The 19717-nt window shown below is 28.3% G+C and overlaps 1 protein-coding gene and 1 pseudogene across 1 annotated transcript; one reads left to right on the top strand and one right to left on the bottom strand.

Annotated features, from left to right (window-relative positions):
• Positions 1-8436: 8436 nt before the first annotated feature.
• Positions 8437-9594, top strand: LOC137822471 (uncharacterized; annotated as a pseudogene).
• Positions 9595-14914: 5320 nt separating this feature from the next.
• LOC137822092 (isoflavone 3'-O-methyltransferase 4) lies at positions 14915-18118 on the bottom strand. The gene is made up of 4 exons (XM_068626996.2): positions 17659-18118; positions 16063-16373; positions 15872-15936; positions 14915-15378 (listed from the first exon to the last, which is right to left on the bottom strand). The coding sequence occupies exons 1-4, from the start codon at positions 18084-18086 to the stop codon at positions 15082-15084; spliced, it is 1101 nt and encodes a 366-aa protein (XP_068483097.2). The 5' UTR covers positions 18087-18118; the 3' UTR covers positions 14915-15081.
• Between the last annotated feature and the right edge of the window lie 1599 nt (positions 18119-19717).

Below are 19717 nucleotides of genomic sequence, written 5' to 3' on the forward strand. Positions count from 1 at the left end.
TCAATTTCTTTGAAGTGCAGTTTCTAGTTCACTGGTTGATTCACCTTTATACACCTCAACTCATGCTCAAAACATATTTTTGTTGTTAGTCAAAAGTTAATAAAATATTATTAACAACTACACTTTCACAAGTTCAGATTTGCATATATGAAATTTTGTAATCTTTAAACGATGCCGAACTTCAACACACTTCACGTCCAGAGAAACACACTTCACGTCCAGAGTAACAACTTCTTCTACATGAGATAACATATTATGAATGATGAATGATCCGATAACAGTTCGATAGTAGGTGATCTGATAAACTCAACAAACACTCTTTAGTATAGTTTCGAAATGACTATATTAGAAAATAGATTTAAGTCTAACTCAACTTTATAAAATAAATTTATAAAGTAAAATTTGCACTCATATGTATTATGAAATGCTTAAATATCTAATCGAGATATATTTAAATATTAGTTTAAGTATTATTCATCCTAAATATTGTAAGATAAGTCAAGAAATATGTGTTCCTAGCTATCATTTTTCTCCATGAAGTTAACAGAAAGAGAAAAATGGAAATATACATCACTTTCGCTTGAGGCAAATTAGACCGCTATGCTGTCTTTTAGGGGAAGAACTTCAAAATGAATGGAATATTGTTGGATTGGTCCAACTTTTAGATTCTTCAATTGACTTTTATGCTTTCAACAAAATAATTTTATTATTACTATTGAAAAATTATCATAGGATTTTAGTTAGTATCTACTTTGTTTTGACTTTCATTCCTTTTTTAAAATAAATCATTGCAACTTTAATAAAAAAAATATCATTATTAAATTAATAATAACTTATTTTAGTGTCTCTGAATGTAATGGTCCTTGTGAAATACATAATAAGTCTTCTCACCCACTTCATACACATCATTTTTCAACAAAACATTCTTGATAGATTCCATTATACAAATTAAACTTTTAAGTTATTATAAAATTGGGATAGTTTTTTTTTTAAAATTTTTTAATCAGCATAAAATTGGGATAGTTAACATTACATTAGTAATTTAAATTTAATATTTTCAATTAATTAAAAAATTATACTTTATTTCCTAAAAATTGTGACTGGTTGAGATTAAACACAATTATATACTAACTTTGATTATAAAAAAAAATTACATGACTTACCCCCCATAATATATTTATATATACTTTAAAAGAATCTAACAGATTATTTTATTTTTGCAATCTTAAACAGTTGATATTAAATAAATAAATTTATTACTGTAGCTTAATTATATAAAATGATAAAAAATGTTTTTTTTTTAATTTTAAACATGCAACAAATTCTATAAATGTTTTCTTGAAATAGTTGGAATGAAAAGAGTATAATTTAAACCATCAATTTTAATTATTAAAAATTATTATAAATACGTTTTAAAATTATTTAAACTATGAATAGTTTGGATCACATAATTAAATTTAAATTTATTAATTTTTAAAATTTTAAAATAGTATAATTAAAAAAATTTAATTTTTAAATATAAATATATGTTTCAAAATTTAAATAATTACATTGAAATAGTAAATCCAAGTTTACTTATTTTAATTATTTACAAATTAAAAATTATTTTATATATTTTAAAAAAAATTATATTTTAATTATTAAAAAATATTCATACTTTCTTGAAATTTTAAACTTTTGAAAATATTATAAATGCTTTATTAAAATTCATCTTACTGAGACTAATTAAAAAAATATTTAATAATTTTAATTTAAAACATTATAAATATTTCATTGACCTTAGGACTGTTAAAAAATATTTAAGATTTTCTAAATTTAAAATATTTACAAAAAAGGTGTACAATGTTTTTGGTTCTTTCAATTTGGATCAGTTTATCTTTCAGCTTCCCAATTTTTAAAATAAATTTTTAATCTTATAATTATAAAAATGCTTCTCTTAGTTATTTTGCCCTAAATATTATTACAAATTTCAAATAATTGCAAGAAATTTATATGGAAATTTATTTCAAAGTTTACATTTTATTATCAAATATCTAGGCATATGTTTCTTTTGCTTTCAAATAATTGTTTCGATAACTTTTTACATATTAATATATTCGGATTTAGATTGAAAGATTAAAAAAGTAATTTTAAATTTTGAAGAACTAAACAAAATTTAACTCAAATTTAAGAAATTAAATATATATTTAAATCTAAAAGATATAGTTAAATGAATTATTCAAATAATTGTACAATTAGATACTTTTCAAGGTCGCGATAAATCTTATTTTCTAATTAGTTATTTTGACCATTCAATAACCAAGTCTTTTGTTTTATTGATGAATGTACTTTTTGAAAATTCTACTAAGAAAATTCAAGTGTTTCTTTTTCTATAAGAGTATGTATAAGGATATACTTTTTTTTTTATATATAATAAATGTTTCTTTAAATTTAAGGTAGATTGCCAAACAAAAAATTTAAATCTGATTTAGAACAATATTAAAAATCTTATGATATTTTGTATAATAGTACTTGGATGGAACCAAGTTTATAAGTGATTATAAAATTTATACTTACTACATCAAATAAATTTTATTGTTATATTATTATTATAACTATTATCATTATTATTATGACTATTATTATTATTATTATCAATATTATTATATTTTTTTATAATAATAATATTTTATTATTATTAATATTACTAGTAATATTAATATTATTAAAAATAATATTACTAATAATATTAATATAAATATTAAGAATAATAGTATTATTTATAATATGAATAACAATAATAATTTTTTTATTAATATTAATGTTATTGTTATAATTATTATTAGTTTATGGATAATTACTATAAGAAAACCATGAAATAAAAATTATTTTTTAGATACCAAAATAATTAATTACAATATTAACTAAATTAGAGATTATTTTAGAAACTAAATAATTGGTAGTTAAAACATTTGTAGCTAATTAGAATAAAAAATTTATTTAGTCTTTAAAATAATATTTAATTTAGTCAGTATAGTAATTAATTATTTTTTTTTCTTTAAAATTAATTTTTATTTAATATTTTTCTTGTAGTGAATAAAGAGAATCTAACCTTATATATATAGATGTGTATAGGTAATTTTTGTATGAATATGTCATAACTCTATGTAGATAATAATTCTATATAATGCTGAATTTATTAATGATAAAAATATATAGATAATATTATACGTAATACTAAATTTATTTATGAATTTGTATATGTATGTAATAATTCTTAATTAAATTTAAAGTTTCTTAGTATAATAAAAAGTATTTTATTTCTTAACATAATAAAAGTAATAATTTGCTATTCTAAACTCTGATGTAATAATAATGATAATATATTTATTATAAAAATATGAAATTTTTTATTTTAGAGTTACGTATAAATAATCAAGATTTCATGTTTTTTTCATTAAAAGTGACGCAATAATTTCCATTAACATTTATATGTTTTCTTGAATCTTTATAGTCAAATTGTTGGTTCCGATTTGGCCACGGTTGTTAAGACTAATGCTTTACTAATATAATTTGAGCAAACACTGTTTGGTAAAGCTTTAGAATTAAAAATATTTTATAAATTAATTTATACACAAATTAATTTTAATTTATAAAAATGTCACACAAAAAAATCATTCCATACAAATCGAGACAAAAAGTAATTAGTTGTTATAATAATTAAATTAAAAATTATTTTAAAGATTAAAAAAAATTAGTATCTAAATTAATTTATATTATTATTAAATAGTTTTTAAATTGGTATCTAATTAGCTATCAATGTTTTTCTACTAAATTTAAAATCTAAATAATTGGTAATTAAAACTTTGGTAGCTAATTAGAAACCAATTTATAAATTATTTAACAATAATATAAACTAATTTTGATTTTTTTTAATTTTTAAAATAATATCTAATTTAATTATTATAATAATTATTTTTTTTCAAAATTAATTTTTGTTTAATAATTTTATTGTGATATTTTTATTCGTTGAATTATTTATAAAACTTGTCTAAACATGCCATTTGATATATGAAACAATAATTGAATTCAAGCTTTCTTTCTACGAAAAATAAATAAATAAATAAAGTTAAAATGTTTACTTTTTGATTTACTAATCAATTTAGACCACTAGTCGTCGTAAGTATGATGGTCAAAAGTAAGATAGTCAAAAGAAGTAAGATGGTCAAATCTCAAGCCTGAAATCCTCGTAATTCAAATTTGTTTTCTTTACGCTAACTACGAAAATTGTATTATTTCAATAATATATGACTAAATATTTTTTAATGAATAGATTTTAATTTAAATTTTTAGAAAAAAATATTTTATTCTCTTTAAGTTAAACAGTATCAATTTTTATTTTTAATATCATATAATAATAATTAATTATTTACATATTAAATAAAAATTATATAATCACACAATATAATATAAAAAAAGTGTTATTTAAAAAAATATTTATATCTATTCAAATTAAATTTTAATGTATAAACTAATTAAAAAATAATAATTCATTTAACATGAAATAATTTTAATGTTTTTTTATTGAAAAAAATGAATAAATAAGAGATATTTCTGGGATACCTCAACCCTTATACAAAAGACTAATGTTCATCTTCCTCACACAAACAATACAAATATCATCTATTAATTACAATTGAACTTTTAAAGGCCCTCGACTCATAAACTAGATCTCTTAATAGTTTTTGACAGACATCGTGCAAACTCGAGACTCAAGACACCAATCAAAGCTAGTTTCCTCTTCCTCCCCGCACATACAACAAATGTGACTAATCATACCTAGCTCCCTTCTCACCAAATTCACTTTAGTCACTATTTTGTCTTCCAAAATCCTCCATACTACGAGCTGTGATGATGGTTGTGCCTTTATCCTCCAAAAGCCCACAAACAAATCCTTCTCTTCCGCTTGAGCATCTTCTTTAAAAATAGTATATGCAGATACACTGTTACACTGTTATCTCACAATCCTTCCAAACCCAAGAATCCTCCTTATCCTCCCTTATCTTTTTCTCTTCAAAAAGATACATTAACCATTGTTCCTGATTCTTTTTCCATTCAAACAAGTTTCTTCTCCATTCCAACTTCCAAGACCACTCTAGATTAAGTATCATCTCCCCTACTTGCCAAAGATAAGCTTCTTTATTAGAACAAATGAAGAACATCCTCAAAAAATTGACCTTGAGAGACATATTTCCCGCCCATTTGTCCTCCTATAATCTTATCTCCCTCCCGTTCCATACCTCCCATAAAATTATCTTAAACTTATCTTTCTAACCCTCAAGAGACCAAATTTCTTTCAAGTTCCACCACCAAAAAGAATCTGATCTAAAATTCGTTTTGCACCCAAAAATCCCTCCATCCTCCATACTTAGAATCCACAAATCCTTCTTCTCATGCCCTCAGCACCAAATCTACATTTGATAATTTTAATGTTCACATTTAAAAGCTAAACCTTTGATAAAAGATTATTCATAACTTTAACATAAATCTAATATTCCTCAAGTTATTTTTCTTTTGTGGTAATTTTATCAACAAATAACTAACATCTCTATTAAAGGTTAATTTATACATGTGTGTCTTTCTCACGTAGTTTTTTACACGACTCCACGTCATCATGAATCGAATTAAAACTATTATTAACTAAAATAAGATAAAAGAAATTGTGTTCAACAAAATTGTATAAAAAATAGACTTTTACTTCATTTCTTTCCTTACATTATTTCTTCTTTTCATATGTTCTTATTATTTTTATTTCTTTTTTGATTTTAAATTTTTCTGTCGTTCATACTTTTCCATTCTTTTCTTTTTAATTTCTTACTTCATTTGTCATTTTTTTTCAAAATCAAATTTTATTGTACAATAATTGACGTTGACGTGTCCAGGATTATTTTCACCTTTATGATATTTCAGTTTAGAATAATATTTTCATCATATTTCAGTTTAGAATAATTATTTTCATCATATTTAATAAAAAATATTTTGAAAGATAAAAAATAATATAAACTAAAAATTTATTGATATTTAAAGTAATTTTTATTATTAATAAAAAATAAAAAATAATTTTTAAATTGATATATAACATTAATTATCAAAATTTTACCTACTAATCAATATAATAATTAGTTATTATTTTTTAATTAAAAATAATAATCAAATCAAGTAATTTAACTTCAAATTAAAACTTTGTATTCATTTACTTATATTCTTTTAGGTCTCTAGGATTTAAAATTTAAAGATAAATTCCTAGTCCAAATGAAAAAAATAAAATTTTGATAAGAAATTAGTGATTGAAAATATTTTTTATAATTAATAATAAAAAAATAAAAATGGGAGTACTAGGGTTGCTTTAATTCATAATACAAAACCTCATTCTAAAAGAGATGAGGGATCCTAATAAACAACCGTCATCCCAACAAACAAGATTGGAAACCTTGTTTGATGGTTAAAGTACCATGAGTAAATTGTAGCAACATTAAAGATCTTGATTATGAATGAGGATTTTTTTATATAGTCTATTTTAAACTCATAATTATTCAACGCATTTCAAATGACCTATAATACCGTGATCAATAAGTAGAATATGTATGAAATGCATAACATGTTGGTTTAATAAGAGATAGAATTTAAAAATTAGTAAAATAATTTAGTTAATCATGTAAGCCATCAAGAAAATCAAGGAACTAGAAATTTTTTTGTGAAGAAACATGATATAGGGGAAAAAGTGTTAAAGATTAATCATGCATCTATAACAATCTAGAAAAAATAATTAAAAGACAATAATAGGGGAACATAATGCTGGTTTTCATAGTATATGGATCAAATGGATCAAAGGTTGCTTGCTGATGAGGAGGAACTTGACCAAGCCTTACATGCACAACATGTTTGGATCCTTAAAAATAGAATAATATTATTATTTTTTCCTCAAGTAGATAGAATAATATTATTATTTTTTCCTCAAGTAGGATTTGAACCCAGAACCAAATGGAAAGTATCAACTTAACCACTGGGGCAAATTATCCTTCTTGAAATATAAGGATTGTAGTTTCGTCTTATTTTCTTACAAACAAGAAAAGACCTCTAGCTAAACTTGTAATTTATACACTATTGGAACTCAGAATAGGGGAACGAATATTTTGACAATTTTAGAGAGTGTTTCTCTGCTAGGGTTTTTCCCTACATCTTGCGATCTTATCAAGAATCTACCAATTCTTTTGGCGATCATCCTTAAGCTTATCAAACTTTGTTTGTGGCGCCTTCCTTTATCCAGGTTTCTATTGTTACTGTTCTGAATTTATTCCGTTCCGTAACCCTAAATTCCCAATTTTATTGTCATTTCTATTTGGATTCATATCAGTTGGTATTCAGAGCAAATGTTTGAGTCATAATATAATTGTGCATCCAATATATTTTTTTCCTCATTACTGTTCACGGTACTGTTCATTTTTATTTTTTATTTTTTTAAAAAAAAGAAGAAACAGAAAAAAAAGAAAAAAATAGAAGAAAAAAAAGAAAAAAAAAAGAAAAGAAAAAAAAGGAAGAAGAAGAGGAAAACAGAAATAGAAAAAAAAAGAACAAGAGGAAAAGAGAAGAAAAAAATAGCTCTGATTCAGTGCATACTTGATGTTTGTTAAAAGTTCTAAAAGTGGCATGTCTACATATTTTATTTTCTCTATATATTGTTTTGCTTGCTGTTTTTTAATTGTCTTGCTTGTTTGTTGATAATGAAATTGATCTTCACTATTTTGTTTTTTACTATTATTTTTAATTGATTCTGATTGCTACTTTTGAAAGTGATTATGGATTATCGATTGCTTGATTCTTGTAAGAACCTTAAGTAGAGAAAGAGTGGTAAAAGACAGTGTGATCATTAGAAAAAAAAGCCTTATTGTGTGAAACACGAGTGTTGAGTGTAAACACGTGAGAAAGTGGTGTGAGGCCCAAACTTATTGTTATTTGTAATCTGTTTACTTGAGCATGGCAGGGGAATCGTCAGATAGTGGACTTTCTCAACTGCAGATGCAAGCCTTAACACAACACTTGGAAAGGATAATGAAACAACAAAGTGATGGACTCCATGAGAGGTTGGATCAAATGGAGCAAGCACAACAAGTAAATCCAGAAAATAGAGGGGGAGATAGGAGGAGGAGAAGAGAAAATGAGGGAGAACAAAGAACTCTGAGAATTGATGGAATAAAATTAAATATTCCCACAATCAATGGGAAAAGTGATCATGATGCTTACTTGGAGTGGGAAATTAAAGTAGAGCATGTGTTTGCTTGCAATGAGTATAATGAGGAACAGAAGATGAAGTTGGCAGCAACTGAATTTTCAGATTATGCTTTAACTTGGTAGAATAAATACCAAAGGGACAAAACTAGATTTGAAGAACCCATGGTAGAATCTTAGACAGAAATGAAAAGGATTATGAGAAAGAGATATATTCCAGCAGGCTACAATAGGGATTTGCAACTCAAGCTCCAGAGAATGACTCAAGGAAATAAAAGTGTGGAAGAGTATTTTAAAGAGATGGAGGTAACTATGATTAGAGATGGAATGAATGAAGAAAACGAAGCAATCATGGCTAGGTTTTTGAATGGACTGAACTACGATATTAGGGATGTTGTGGAGCTGCAAGAGTATGTTGACATTGAGAACTTGTTGCACAAGGCTAACCAAGTAGAACAACAACTCAAGAGGAAAAGAATCATGAGGAGGAGTTCTAACAATAATAATAATTCCAACTGGAATGATAAAGGAGTTCCCTCAAGTTCGACCATGTCTTCAAGTGGGAAGTCATCTAATAGATATAATAATTCACCACCTAAAAGGAAGACAAGTGATGTAAAATGTTTCAAATGCTTAGGAAGGGGACACTATGCTGCAGAATGTCCAACAAAAAAAACTATGTACATGTTATCAAATGGACAAATAGATAGTGAACCTTCAAGTGAAGAAGAGAAGGAGGATGTAGAGGTGGAGTTGGATGCATTGGAGGGTGATATGTTGATGATTCGAAGGCTTTTAGGAAGCAAAATGCAAGCTTTGGACCAAACCCAAAGGGAAAATATTTTCCATACTAGATGTTCCATTGAAGGGAAAATATGTTCACTCATAGTTGAAGGAGGAAGTTGCACCAATGTAGCTAGCTCAAGACTAGTTACCAAATTGAATTTGGAGACAAAACCGCACCCAAGGCCATACAAGCTTCAATGGCTTAGTGAAGATGGAGAGATGATAGTGAGTAAGCAAGTGGAGGTGAACATATCCATAGGACAATATAATGACAATGTCTTGTATGATGTGGTTCCAATGGAGGAAACTCACATTTTGTTAGGGAGACCGTGACAGTTTGACACCAAGACTATTCATGATGGTTTCACCAATAAAATCTCTTTCATGCAGAATAATAAGAAGATCATTCTCAAACCCTTATCTCCTAAAGAGGTGTGTGAGGATCAAATCAAATTGAGAGAAAAGAGAGTCCAAGAGAAAAGAGAGATGAGTGAAATACCTAAACAGAGCAAGAGTGAAACACCTAAAAAGAGAAAAAAATGAGTGGATTGCTGAAAGTGAATGAAGTGAAAAAGTTGTTACTTTCTAGCAAACCCCTTTACTTACTTTATTGCAAAAATAATACTTTGGTTGCTGACCATTCTAATCAAATTAATTTTCTTCCTAGTGCTGATTCTTTGTTGTAGGAATTCCAGGATGTGTTTCCAAGTGATGTTCCTAGAGGACTCCCACCCCTAAGGGGAATTGAACATCACATTGACCTTCTTCCAGGAGCATCTTTTCCTAATAGGCCAGCTTATAGAAGCAACCCTCAAGAGACAAAGGAGATCCAAACTCAAGTAGAAGAACTGATGAACAAAGGATGGGTGTAAGAGAGAATGAGCCCCTGTGCTGTTCCAGTTATTTTGGTGCCTAAAAAGGATGGTTCTTGGAGGATGTGCACAAATTGTAGAGCACTCAATAATATTACCATCAAGTATAGACACCTTATTCCCAGGTTAGATGATTTATTAGATGAACTGTACGGTGCTTGTATATTTTCAAAAATTGACTTAAGAAGTGGTTACCATCAAATTAGGATTAAGGAGGGGGATGAATGGAAAACTGTCTTTAAAACAAAATATGGATTGTATGAGTGGCGTGTGATGCCATTTGGGCTAACAAATGCCCCAAGCACTTTTATGAGATTAATGAACCATGTTTTGAGAGAATTTTTGGGCAAATTTGTTGTGGTGTATTTTGATGACATCTTGATCTATGGCACTAGTTTGGAATTACATAAGGAACATTTGTGTGCTGTTTTGAATGTTCTTAGAAAAGAAAAGTTGTATGCTAATCTTGATAAATGCAGATTTTGTACTGAACAAATTGCGTTCTTGGGTTTTGTGGTAAGTGCCAAAGGAGTTCAGGTAGATTATGAAAAGGTGAAGGCTATCCAAGAATGGCTTATCCCTAAAAATTTGAGTGAGGTTAGGAGCTTTCATGGCCTAGCTAGTTTCTACAGGAGATTTGTAAGGAATTTTAGCACCTTGGCAGCACCCCTAAATGAGATTGTTAAAAAGCATGTTGGGTTTAAATGGGAAGAAAAACAGGAAAAAGCCTTTGCCGCCCTTAAGCATGAATTGATTAATGCCCCCATTCTTGCATTACCAAACTTTGCAAAATCTTTTGAAATTGAATGTGATGCATCTAATGTGGGTATAAGAGCTGTTTTGATGCAAAAAGGTTATCCAATTGCTTATTTTAGTGAGAAATTAAATGGTGGTTCCTTAAACTATCCCACTTATGATAAGGAATTGTATGCCTTAGTGAGATCATTACAAACATGGCAACACTATCTCTTACCAAAAGAATTTGTGATTCATAGTGACCATGAGTCTTTAAAGTACTTAAAATGCCAAGGAAAATTAAATAAAAGACATGCCAAGTGGGTTGAATTTTTAGAACAATTTCCATATGTCATTAAGCATAAAAAAAGAAAATGAAATATTGTGGTTGATGCTTTGTCTAGAAGACATGTTTTGATTTCTACTCTTGAAACAAAATTGTTTGGTCTTGAATTTTTAAAAGATATTTATCCACATGATTCTGAATTTGCTGAAATCTATAATGCTTGCATAAAGTTTAGTACCAATGGCTATTTTAAGGACAATGGTTATTTGTTTAAGAAGAAAAGATTGTATGTTCCTAAATGTTCCATTAGGGATCTTTTAGTAAGAGAAGCACATGAGGGAGGGCTAATGGGGCACTTTTGGGTTCAAAAGAGCTACGACACTTTGCATGAACATTTTTATTGGCCTCACATGAAATGTGATGTACAAAATTTTTGTGAAAAGTGCATTACTTGTAAAAAGGCCAAATCAAAAGTCAAACCTCAAGGTTTGTACACTCCTTTACCTATTCCTGATAGCCCTTGGATTGGTATTTCAATGGACTTTGTATTGAGTTTGCCACAAACTCAAGTTGGGAAAGATTCTATTTTTGTGGTTGTTGACAAATTTTCCAAAATGGCTCATTTTATTCCTTGTAAAAAAATTGATGATGCTTGCCATGTAGCTGACTTGTTTTTTAGGGAAGTTGATAGCAGCTTGTAAGTAGGCTAAACTCCAGACTAAGAAAATTCAGAAAGGAAAAAGAACTGATGCAAGTTTTCTGTGTATATCCCCTTAATGAAAATTACAAGTATTTAATGCAGAATTCGTAACTAACCACTAATCCTATGATGACCACTCAACTGAAACAAACTCCTAAATGATAGCCATGTTCTAACCACTAATACCCATGATGCTAAAAACAAAGAAAATGCAGTAACCAACAAATGAGGAAAATATGCTGGAATGGTTGAATTAGTCCAATAGCTTTAACGGCTTCTTCAGAGTCCTCTTGGGTCGAGGTGGCGCCTGTTGACCTGGTTCCTTGGCCTTTTGGATCGCATCAGAAGTAGTAAGACTTCATGGGCTACCAAGAAGTATTGTGTGATAGGGATAAAAATTCCTAACTCAATTTTGGAGGACTTTATGGGGTAAGTTAAGTACCAAACTTTTGTTTTCAACTACTTGTCATCCCCAAACAGATGGACAAACAGAGGTAGTGAATAGAACTTTGGGTACCTTACTTAGAACTATTTTGAAAAAAAAAATTGAAAGCTTGGGAATTATGTTTACCTCATATTGAGTTTGCTTACAATAGGGTTGTTCATAGCACAACAAATTGTTCTCCATTTGAAATTGTGTATGGATTAAATTCTTTAACTCCATTAGACTTGTTACCTATGCCTAACGTTTCTGTTGTAAAGCATAAAGATGCACAGGCTAAGGCTGACTATGTGAGAAAGCTACACGAACAGGTCAAAGCACAAATTGAAAAAAAGGTTGAAGGTTATTCTAAGCAAGCTAACAAAGGAAGAAAGAAAGTAATCTTTGAGCCTGGAAATTGGGTCTGGGTACACATGAGGAAAGAAAGATTCCCTGAACAAAGAAAATCAAAGCTCCAACTTAGAGGGGATGGACCTTTCCAAGTGTTAGAAAAGATTAATGACAATGCCTACAAGATTGATCTTCCAAGTAAGTACAATGTCAGTAACACTTTTAACGTGTCTGATTTGTCTCCTTTTACTGCAGATGATGAAGCTTTGGAATTAACTTCAAGTCTTTCTCAAGAGGGAGGGAATGATGAGGACATCCAAACCAAAGGGCATAGTAAGGAGGAACTTGACCAAGCCATCCCAGACTTAGGCGGACCCATGACAAGAGGAAGGCTTAAAAAGGCCCAAGAGACTTTACAGCACAAGGTGGCTAATATTTTGGAGGCCCAATTGTTGAATTGCCCACAGCTTAAAAAGACTTCATTGATTACATGCACAACATGTTTGGATCCTAGAACCAGATGGAAAGTATCAACTTAACCACTGGGGCAAATGATCCTTCTTGAAATATAAGGATTGTAGTTTCGTCTTATTTTCTTACAAACAAGAAAATACCTCTAGCTAAACTTGTAATTTATACACTATTGGAACTCAGAATAGGGGAATGAATATTTTGACAATTTTAGAGAGTGTTTCTCTGCTAGGGTTTTTCCCTGCATCTTGCGATCTTATCAAGAATCCACCAATTCTTGTGGCGATCATCCTTAGACTTATCAAACTTTGTTTGTGGCGCCTTCCTTTATCCAGGTTTCTATTGTTACTGTTTTGAATTTATTTCGTTTCGTAACCCTAAATTCCCAATTTTATTATCATTTCTATTTGGATTCATATCCTCTAAAATCCGTATGTAATGCAAGCCAGGACACAAACCCAAGTCCTTCCAATGACTAGGGAAACATTAACCACTAGACCAAACAAGTTCTTTGATCATATTATCATTTTTATTATACTTATTATTATTAATATAATTTATACATATTAATATAATTATTAATAATAATAATAAAATAAATTATATTCATATTATTAATATTATATTCATATTATTAATATGAGCGGAAACACAGGCGCTAAAGCGCATGTGCATCTGATTTTTTTTATTATTACTATATTGTATATTATTGTGTGTATTCATATCTTTTAAATATCAAATATCACTAAGTAAAAAGAAGATAAAAACATTTTCGCTCATCATTTATGACTTGTAACCTACTATTTTAATAATTAAGTTGCAGTAAAAAATATATTAAACAAATTTAAATTTATAACACAATAAACATAACCAATTTTGATTTGTTGTTACTAACATAAAACTAAAAAATAGAAATATAATAATGAAAAAAAAATAATAAGATAAGAAACTCTGTAACAAACCTTAAAAAAATATTTATTTTCCAATTTCTTTCCTCTTCTCTGCAAGAATGTTTAGAAAGCATTCATCCTCCATGTCCACATCAACAATGATGTCAAGTTAACTTTGTACCTTAAAGAAATTAAGTCATCATTCTTGTGAATCACTAATTTTGATTTGTTGTTACTAAAATAAAACTAAAAAAGAGAAATATAATAATGAAAAGAAAAAAAGAAGAAGAATAAGATGAGAAACTTCATAACAAACCTTAAGAAAATATTTATTTTCTAATCCTATTCAACAATGGTATCAAGATAACCAATTTTGATTTTTGAATAAGAATGTCATATTCAGAACGCATTCATCCTCTCCGTCGATGCCCACATCAATAATGGTATCAAGATAACTCTCTACTTGTGCAGTATTCCGCCTTCGGGGTAGGAAAATGAAAATAAAAATGAGTAACATTAACAATTAAACAACCAAAAAAAGAAAACTCACTTACAGACACTAATGTGAGATGCATTCTCTTCTTCTTACTTTTAATATGTTTAGATTTGAAGAATCTTTAATTTTTTTTAACTGTTATTTGTATATTTATTAACTTTCACATAAATTTTTTTCTAAACTGAAATTGATTTATTATATGTGTATGACTGTTATTGTTTTAAATTGGTGACTTGAATATTGAAATTAAATAAATAAACATTGAGATTTACAAGGAGGATTCTTAAAATTGATGGTAGTATCTGAAGGTCAACTTGAGTATTATTAGTTATTTTGAGCTTTACGTATATATTAATTTTTTATATCTTATTTGAGCGTAAAGATTGTTAGAGTGATGCTTAAACAAACTTAAATTTTTTTTTTAATCATAAGTGAAGAATATTATTGTTTAAGCAGGAGAGACAATAACAATCATCTCTTTTCTTGAAACCAATTACTATTAAATGATGATTATTATTCAAGATTTTTTATCAGCAAGATTTGATTATTATTATTTTTTTTACTTTTTCTTAAGTTACACTAGTGTGTATCATTCATGTGTTTAACAACATTTTGTGTAGCTTGATTGAGAAACATTTTCATAACAAACTTTCTTTTAATCTTAAACCACATCACACAACTTGAGTAGAGGCTCAATAGTGTATATAACATAATATATTATATCAGAAACTTATTCTGTTACTTTAAAATGCATAAAAGCAAACATAAAACGTATAAACAAGAAATTAGAAATAACATATGGTGTGGTCTACTTGAAGAACTCCATAATCCAGAAAATGTTGACACGACATTCATATCTGATGCCACTGAATCCAGCTGTTGTTGCCAATTTCATGAACTCTTCTTCACATCGCTCTTTACCTCCTGGGTTCTGAGTCATCATCGCAACATCCATTTGTGCAACCCCCTTATAAGCATTATTAGTCTCTGGTAACTTTGGAAGAATTGACTCCACAACTATCACCTTTCCATCATCAGGAATTGCATCATAGCAATTCTTCAACAGCTTCACACAATGTTCATCACTCCAATCATGAAGTATCCACTGTACAATTACTTAATGTCAAACCGCATTGAATGAAGTTGGTATAAGTCATGCATCAGTTTGAATTAAACTCTTTTTCAACCAACTATTATTCATATTGATAAAAAAGACCTTCATAGTTTCTATTAATTATATAAAAAAACAAATCAAGTTTGAATATTAATGTTTAGAAATTTAAACCGATGTAAAAAAGGTGTGATAAAATCACTATTAAAAAATTATTAAATAGAAACTAATTTTAAATACTAGAAATATTTAGTTGCTATATTAACTAAATTATATACTATTTTAGAATAAAAAAATTATTAGTTTCTAAATTAGTTTTTATTATTGAGAAATGATTTTTAAATTAATATCTAATTATTTAGGTTTCATAAATTAATATTTTTTAATTTAAAATATTATTATATTATTATAAGATGTTATGAAGTAAAATTAAAACCATAATTTTCCAATTAAATACTCCTATATTTCCCTACCGACAATTAGGTACCTTCATAAATATGGCGTCTCCTTTAGGCACACTTTCAAACATGTCTCCCTCAACGTGTTCCACTCCTGTAATATTAGAAAGTAAATACTACACACTCTTAATATTATTCTCTTGTAAAACTCAAAGTTAACCAAATAACATTTTTTTTTAATTTTGCAGAACCACAGGATTGGAATGTGTAAGGATGATACCAGGACAGGAAGGAGCCTCTTGAATGACATGAGGCAAGTCGAAATTGATGCCATGAATATGAGGGTATTTAGAAGTGATCAAGTTAATGTTGATTCCAAGACCACCACCAACATCCACCAGTGTTTTTATGCCCTCAAAACCTTCGTAGGATTCCAGAACCTTCTTCATCACCAAAGTGGTGTGATTGATCATTCCTGTGTTGAAAACCTTATTGAATCTTGAGTCCAAACGTGGATACTCAAAAGCATGAGTGCCATGAACCCTGTTGAATGGAATACCTCCCTCCCTAATTGCATCTTTCAGCTCACTCCTAATAATGTATAAACAAAGTTATTTCACTTGAGCAAATGAAGAAACGTGCCCAAAAGTGCCTCACAATTCATAAATCCTCTTGTAAACATTTACTTCCAATCACATATTTTTTTGGTATAATTTAAAATAGAGTCATGATATATTTTAAAATATAGTAACACACATTTGACGCTCTCCAAACGTGACATAGTGAGATTGCGCACAAATGAGCAGTGTGAGTTTCAAAATAGGGTAAAAAAAAATATAATACATTGGTTATTAGTAACAACCGGTGTAATATATATTTTTTTTACTCAGAATGACCCATATTACACCGGTTAAGCCGTCTAACCGATGTAATATATGTCCCATATTAAAAAATTGATTTTTTTTTTCATAAAGAGTGGTGGGTCATAAATGTCACATAGGTAACCACTTACAGACACACTATAACCAGTTTTTGCGTGTGCCAGTATATGTGAAGGAACATGTGGCTGGTAACCAGTTATGGTAGGGTTATTACATCGGTTAAGTCATCTAACTGATGTAATATATGGTTTTTATTAAAAAAATTGATTTTTTTTCATGAAGAGTGGGTGACCGTAAACGTCACATAAGTAACCACTTACAGACAGACGAGTAACCAGTTTTTGCGTGTGCCAGTATATGTGAAGGAACATGTGGCTGGTAACCAGTTATGGTAGGGTTATTACATCGGTTAAGTCATCTAACCGATGTAATATATGGTTTTTATTAAAAAAAATGATTTTTTTTCATGAAGAGTGGGTGACCATAAACGTCACATAAGTAACCACTTACAGAAAGACGGTAACCAGTTTTGCGTGTGCCAGTATATGTGGAGGAACTTGTGGCTGGGTAACCAGTTCTGGTAGAGTTATTACACCAGTTAAGTCATCTCATCGATGTAATATATGGTTCTTATTAAAAAAAATGAATTTTTTTTCATGAAGAGTAGGTGACCATAAACATCACATAAGTAACCACTTATACACACGAGTAACCAGTTTTGCGTGCGTCACATAAGTAACCACTTAGAGACACACAAATAACCAATTTTTTGTGTGCTACGTGTCATATATTATAATATAGAATTAGTGTCACATCCTCATCAAATCCTCATCAAATATTACCGGCGTTAATTAATATCACGCCAGCAGTGTCAAATCTGTATTAGTACCAGATAGATTGGGTGTTAATAAAACATATTTCTTTAAATTATACGAATATGTTTGTGATGGAAAGGAACATAAAATGATAATAATAGTTGAGAGAGAGAGTTGAACCAGCTTTGTAGGAAGATTTTGTCTTGGCATAAGGCCATCATGGGCCCCAACGAAACTCCATCAGAATTGGGAACAAAGAATGCGGCGACGGGTGTGAGGCTGTAGAGCCGGTGAAAGGTGGGAGGAACGCGGTGGTCGGAAATGAGGGAAGAGTGAAGAATGGAGTAAGAAGAAAGAAGTGCGAGGAGACGATCTAGCATTGAGGCTGCTTGTGGGTTACTGCAACTAATCTTTGATGCTATTTCCTTAGCAGACAGCTTAGCACCTTCTCCCGCTTCTTTCAGCACCTCAAACACTCCCAGCTCCGTCGCCGATTGCACTGCCATCGGAAGGGCCACCGAACCTACAATCTCCATGGCATGCGAGAAGCTTTGTGCATCTTGTATCTCTTCTTCCTTCCTCTTTTCTTCACCATTCAGGCTTGCCATCTCCACTTCAACACCTGCAGACAAGAAAGAGAAGAAGTGAAGGGAAGAATAAAGAAGAGGCCTATATAAAGGAGAAAAAAAAAACTTATCCTTAACAGTGATGAATATGTAAAATAAGACGCTACGTAAAACCCTACTTTTTCACCATTAAACCATGCAATGAAAATGCTTTATCATACACACGTCTCAACCCCTACCTTCTTAACCTTCCTCTTTTGACTTCTTTTTGTAAGGTATTTTTTTACAAGTTAAACAATTTTCTTGTTAACTAAAGTAAATAAAATGTGTATTGTTTATATTAAAAATAATTATGAATAGTCACTGCAATATTTATTATTTTAGTTAAACTATCTATGGTAACTCTCTTGTAAAACAAACATGACTTATGAATTATTCAGAAGTTTATATGAAAATAATGGAATAAAATTTTGAGAAGGAAGACCATCATGATTCATACAATTAACTACTGTCTGAAAATAATTTTTAAATATGTTTTTTAATTGAACCCGAAAAATTATCATAAGTTTTTGTGATGTCATAAAAGTATAAAAAATGGAATATCTTTTTAATCTAATGTAAAAATAAGGAAGAATGTTAATTATAATATTGGAAATGATTTTTAATATTTTTTCTGTAATTGACTAGATTTTGTATAAATTGTCAAAATACTCCTAATTAACCAATTTAAGAAGTCTAAAATTGATTTTTAGTGAGAATAATTTTTAACCATTAAGAATATTAATTTGATGATAAAATTTGAAATGTGTTCCATAAATAATAAATAATTTTCAAGATTTTTTTGAAAATATATGAAGTACATATTGCACTAAATTGTAGAATATTAAAGGCTAACAAATTAAGTTCAGCAAATATTTTCTATTACTAAACTTATCGAACTCTCTCTAGATTTTTAGATGTGATTCTTGTTAAATATTTTGAAAATTAAAGATATTTCTATCTCTAAAAGTTGAAGTGCAAGATTATCATGAATGATCATGAGTACTTTGATTATTTTATACAAAATTATATAATTATAGTAAAAAATATATAATTATGTAATATTGTAGATCATATTATAAGTGTAAAATAAAGTTTTAATCCATTACTATATGTTACTGAATAATATTATGTTAGTAAGTGAGTTTAAATCGAATTCAAGATTATAAAATAATTGATTTATAAATGATTTAGTTATACTTTTAGTTCATTGTAAAATATTTAATAAATATAAAGTCTCTTAATTAAGAATGATCTTTTATTATTAAATAATCACTTGATAACTTAACTTTTAAGAGTAATGTGGTTATTGAAAAATTAAAATTTTGTAATTATAGGAACAAAAGTAAAATAATGATATAAAATGATTGTTTAAATTTATTAGGATATCAATATATTGTTACTTTAATAATAATAAAATATAATCATTAATTTGGTTCTATACTAGTCTTAGTCTTTATGCTCGTGTTGGTCATAGTCAACAATTTTGTCGTAAATTTCGTTCCATTAATAAAAAAATCTTGAATAAAATAAAATGAATTAATTTAATAAAAAAAATAGCAAAATATAAAAAAGGATTAAAATAAAAATAAGAAAAGGTGTTTATTTAATTTAACAAAACTTTAAAACATATA

Source organism: Phaseolus vulgaris, chromosome 9 (genome assembly GCF_051622355.1).
Source record: "Phaseolus vulgaris cultivar YP4 chromosome 9, ASM5162235v1, whole genome shotgun sequence".
Classification (NCBI taxonomy): domain Eukaryota; kingdom Viridiplantae; phylum Streptophyta; class Magnoliopsida; order Fabales; family Fabaceae; genus Phaseolus; species Phaseolus vulgaris.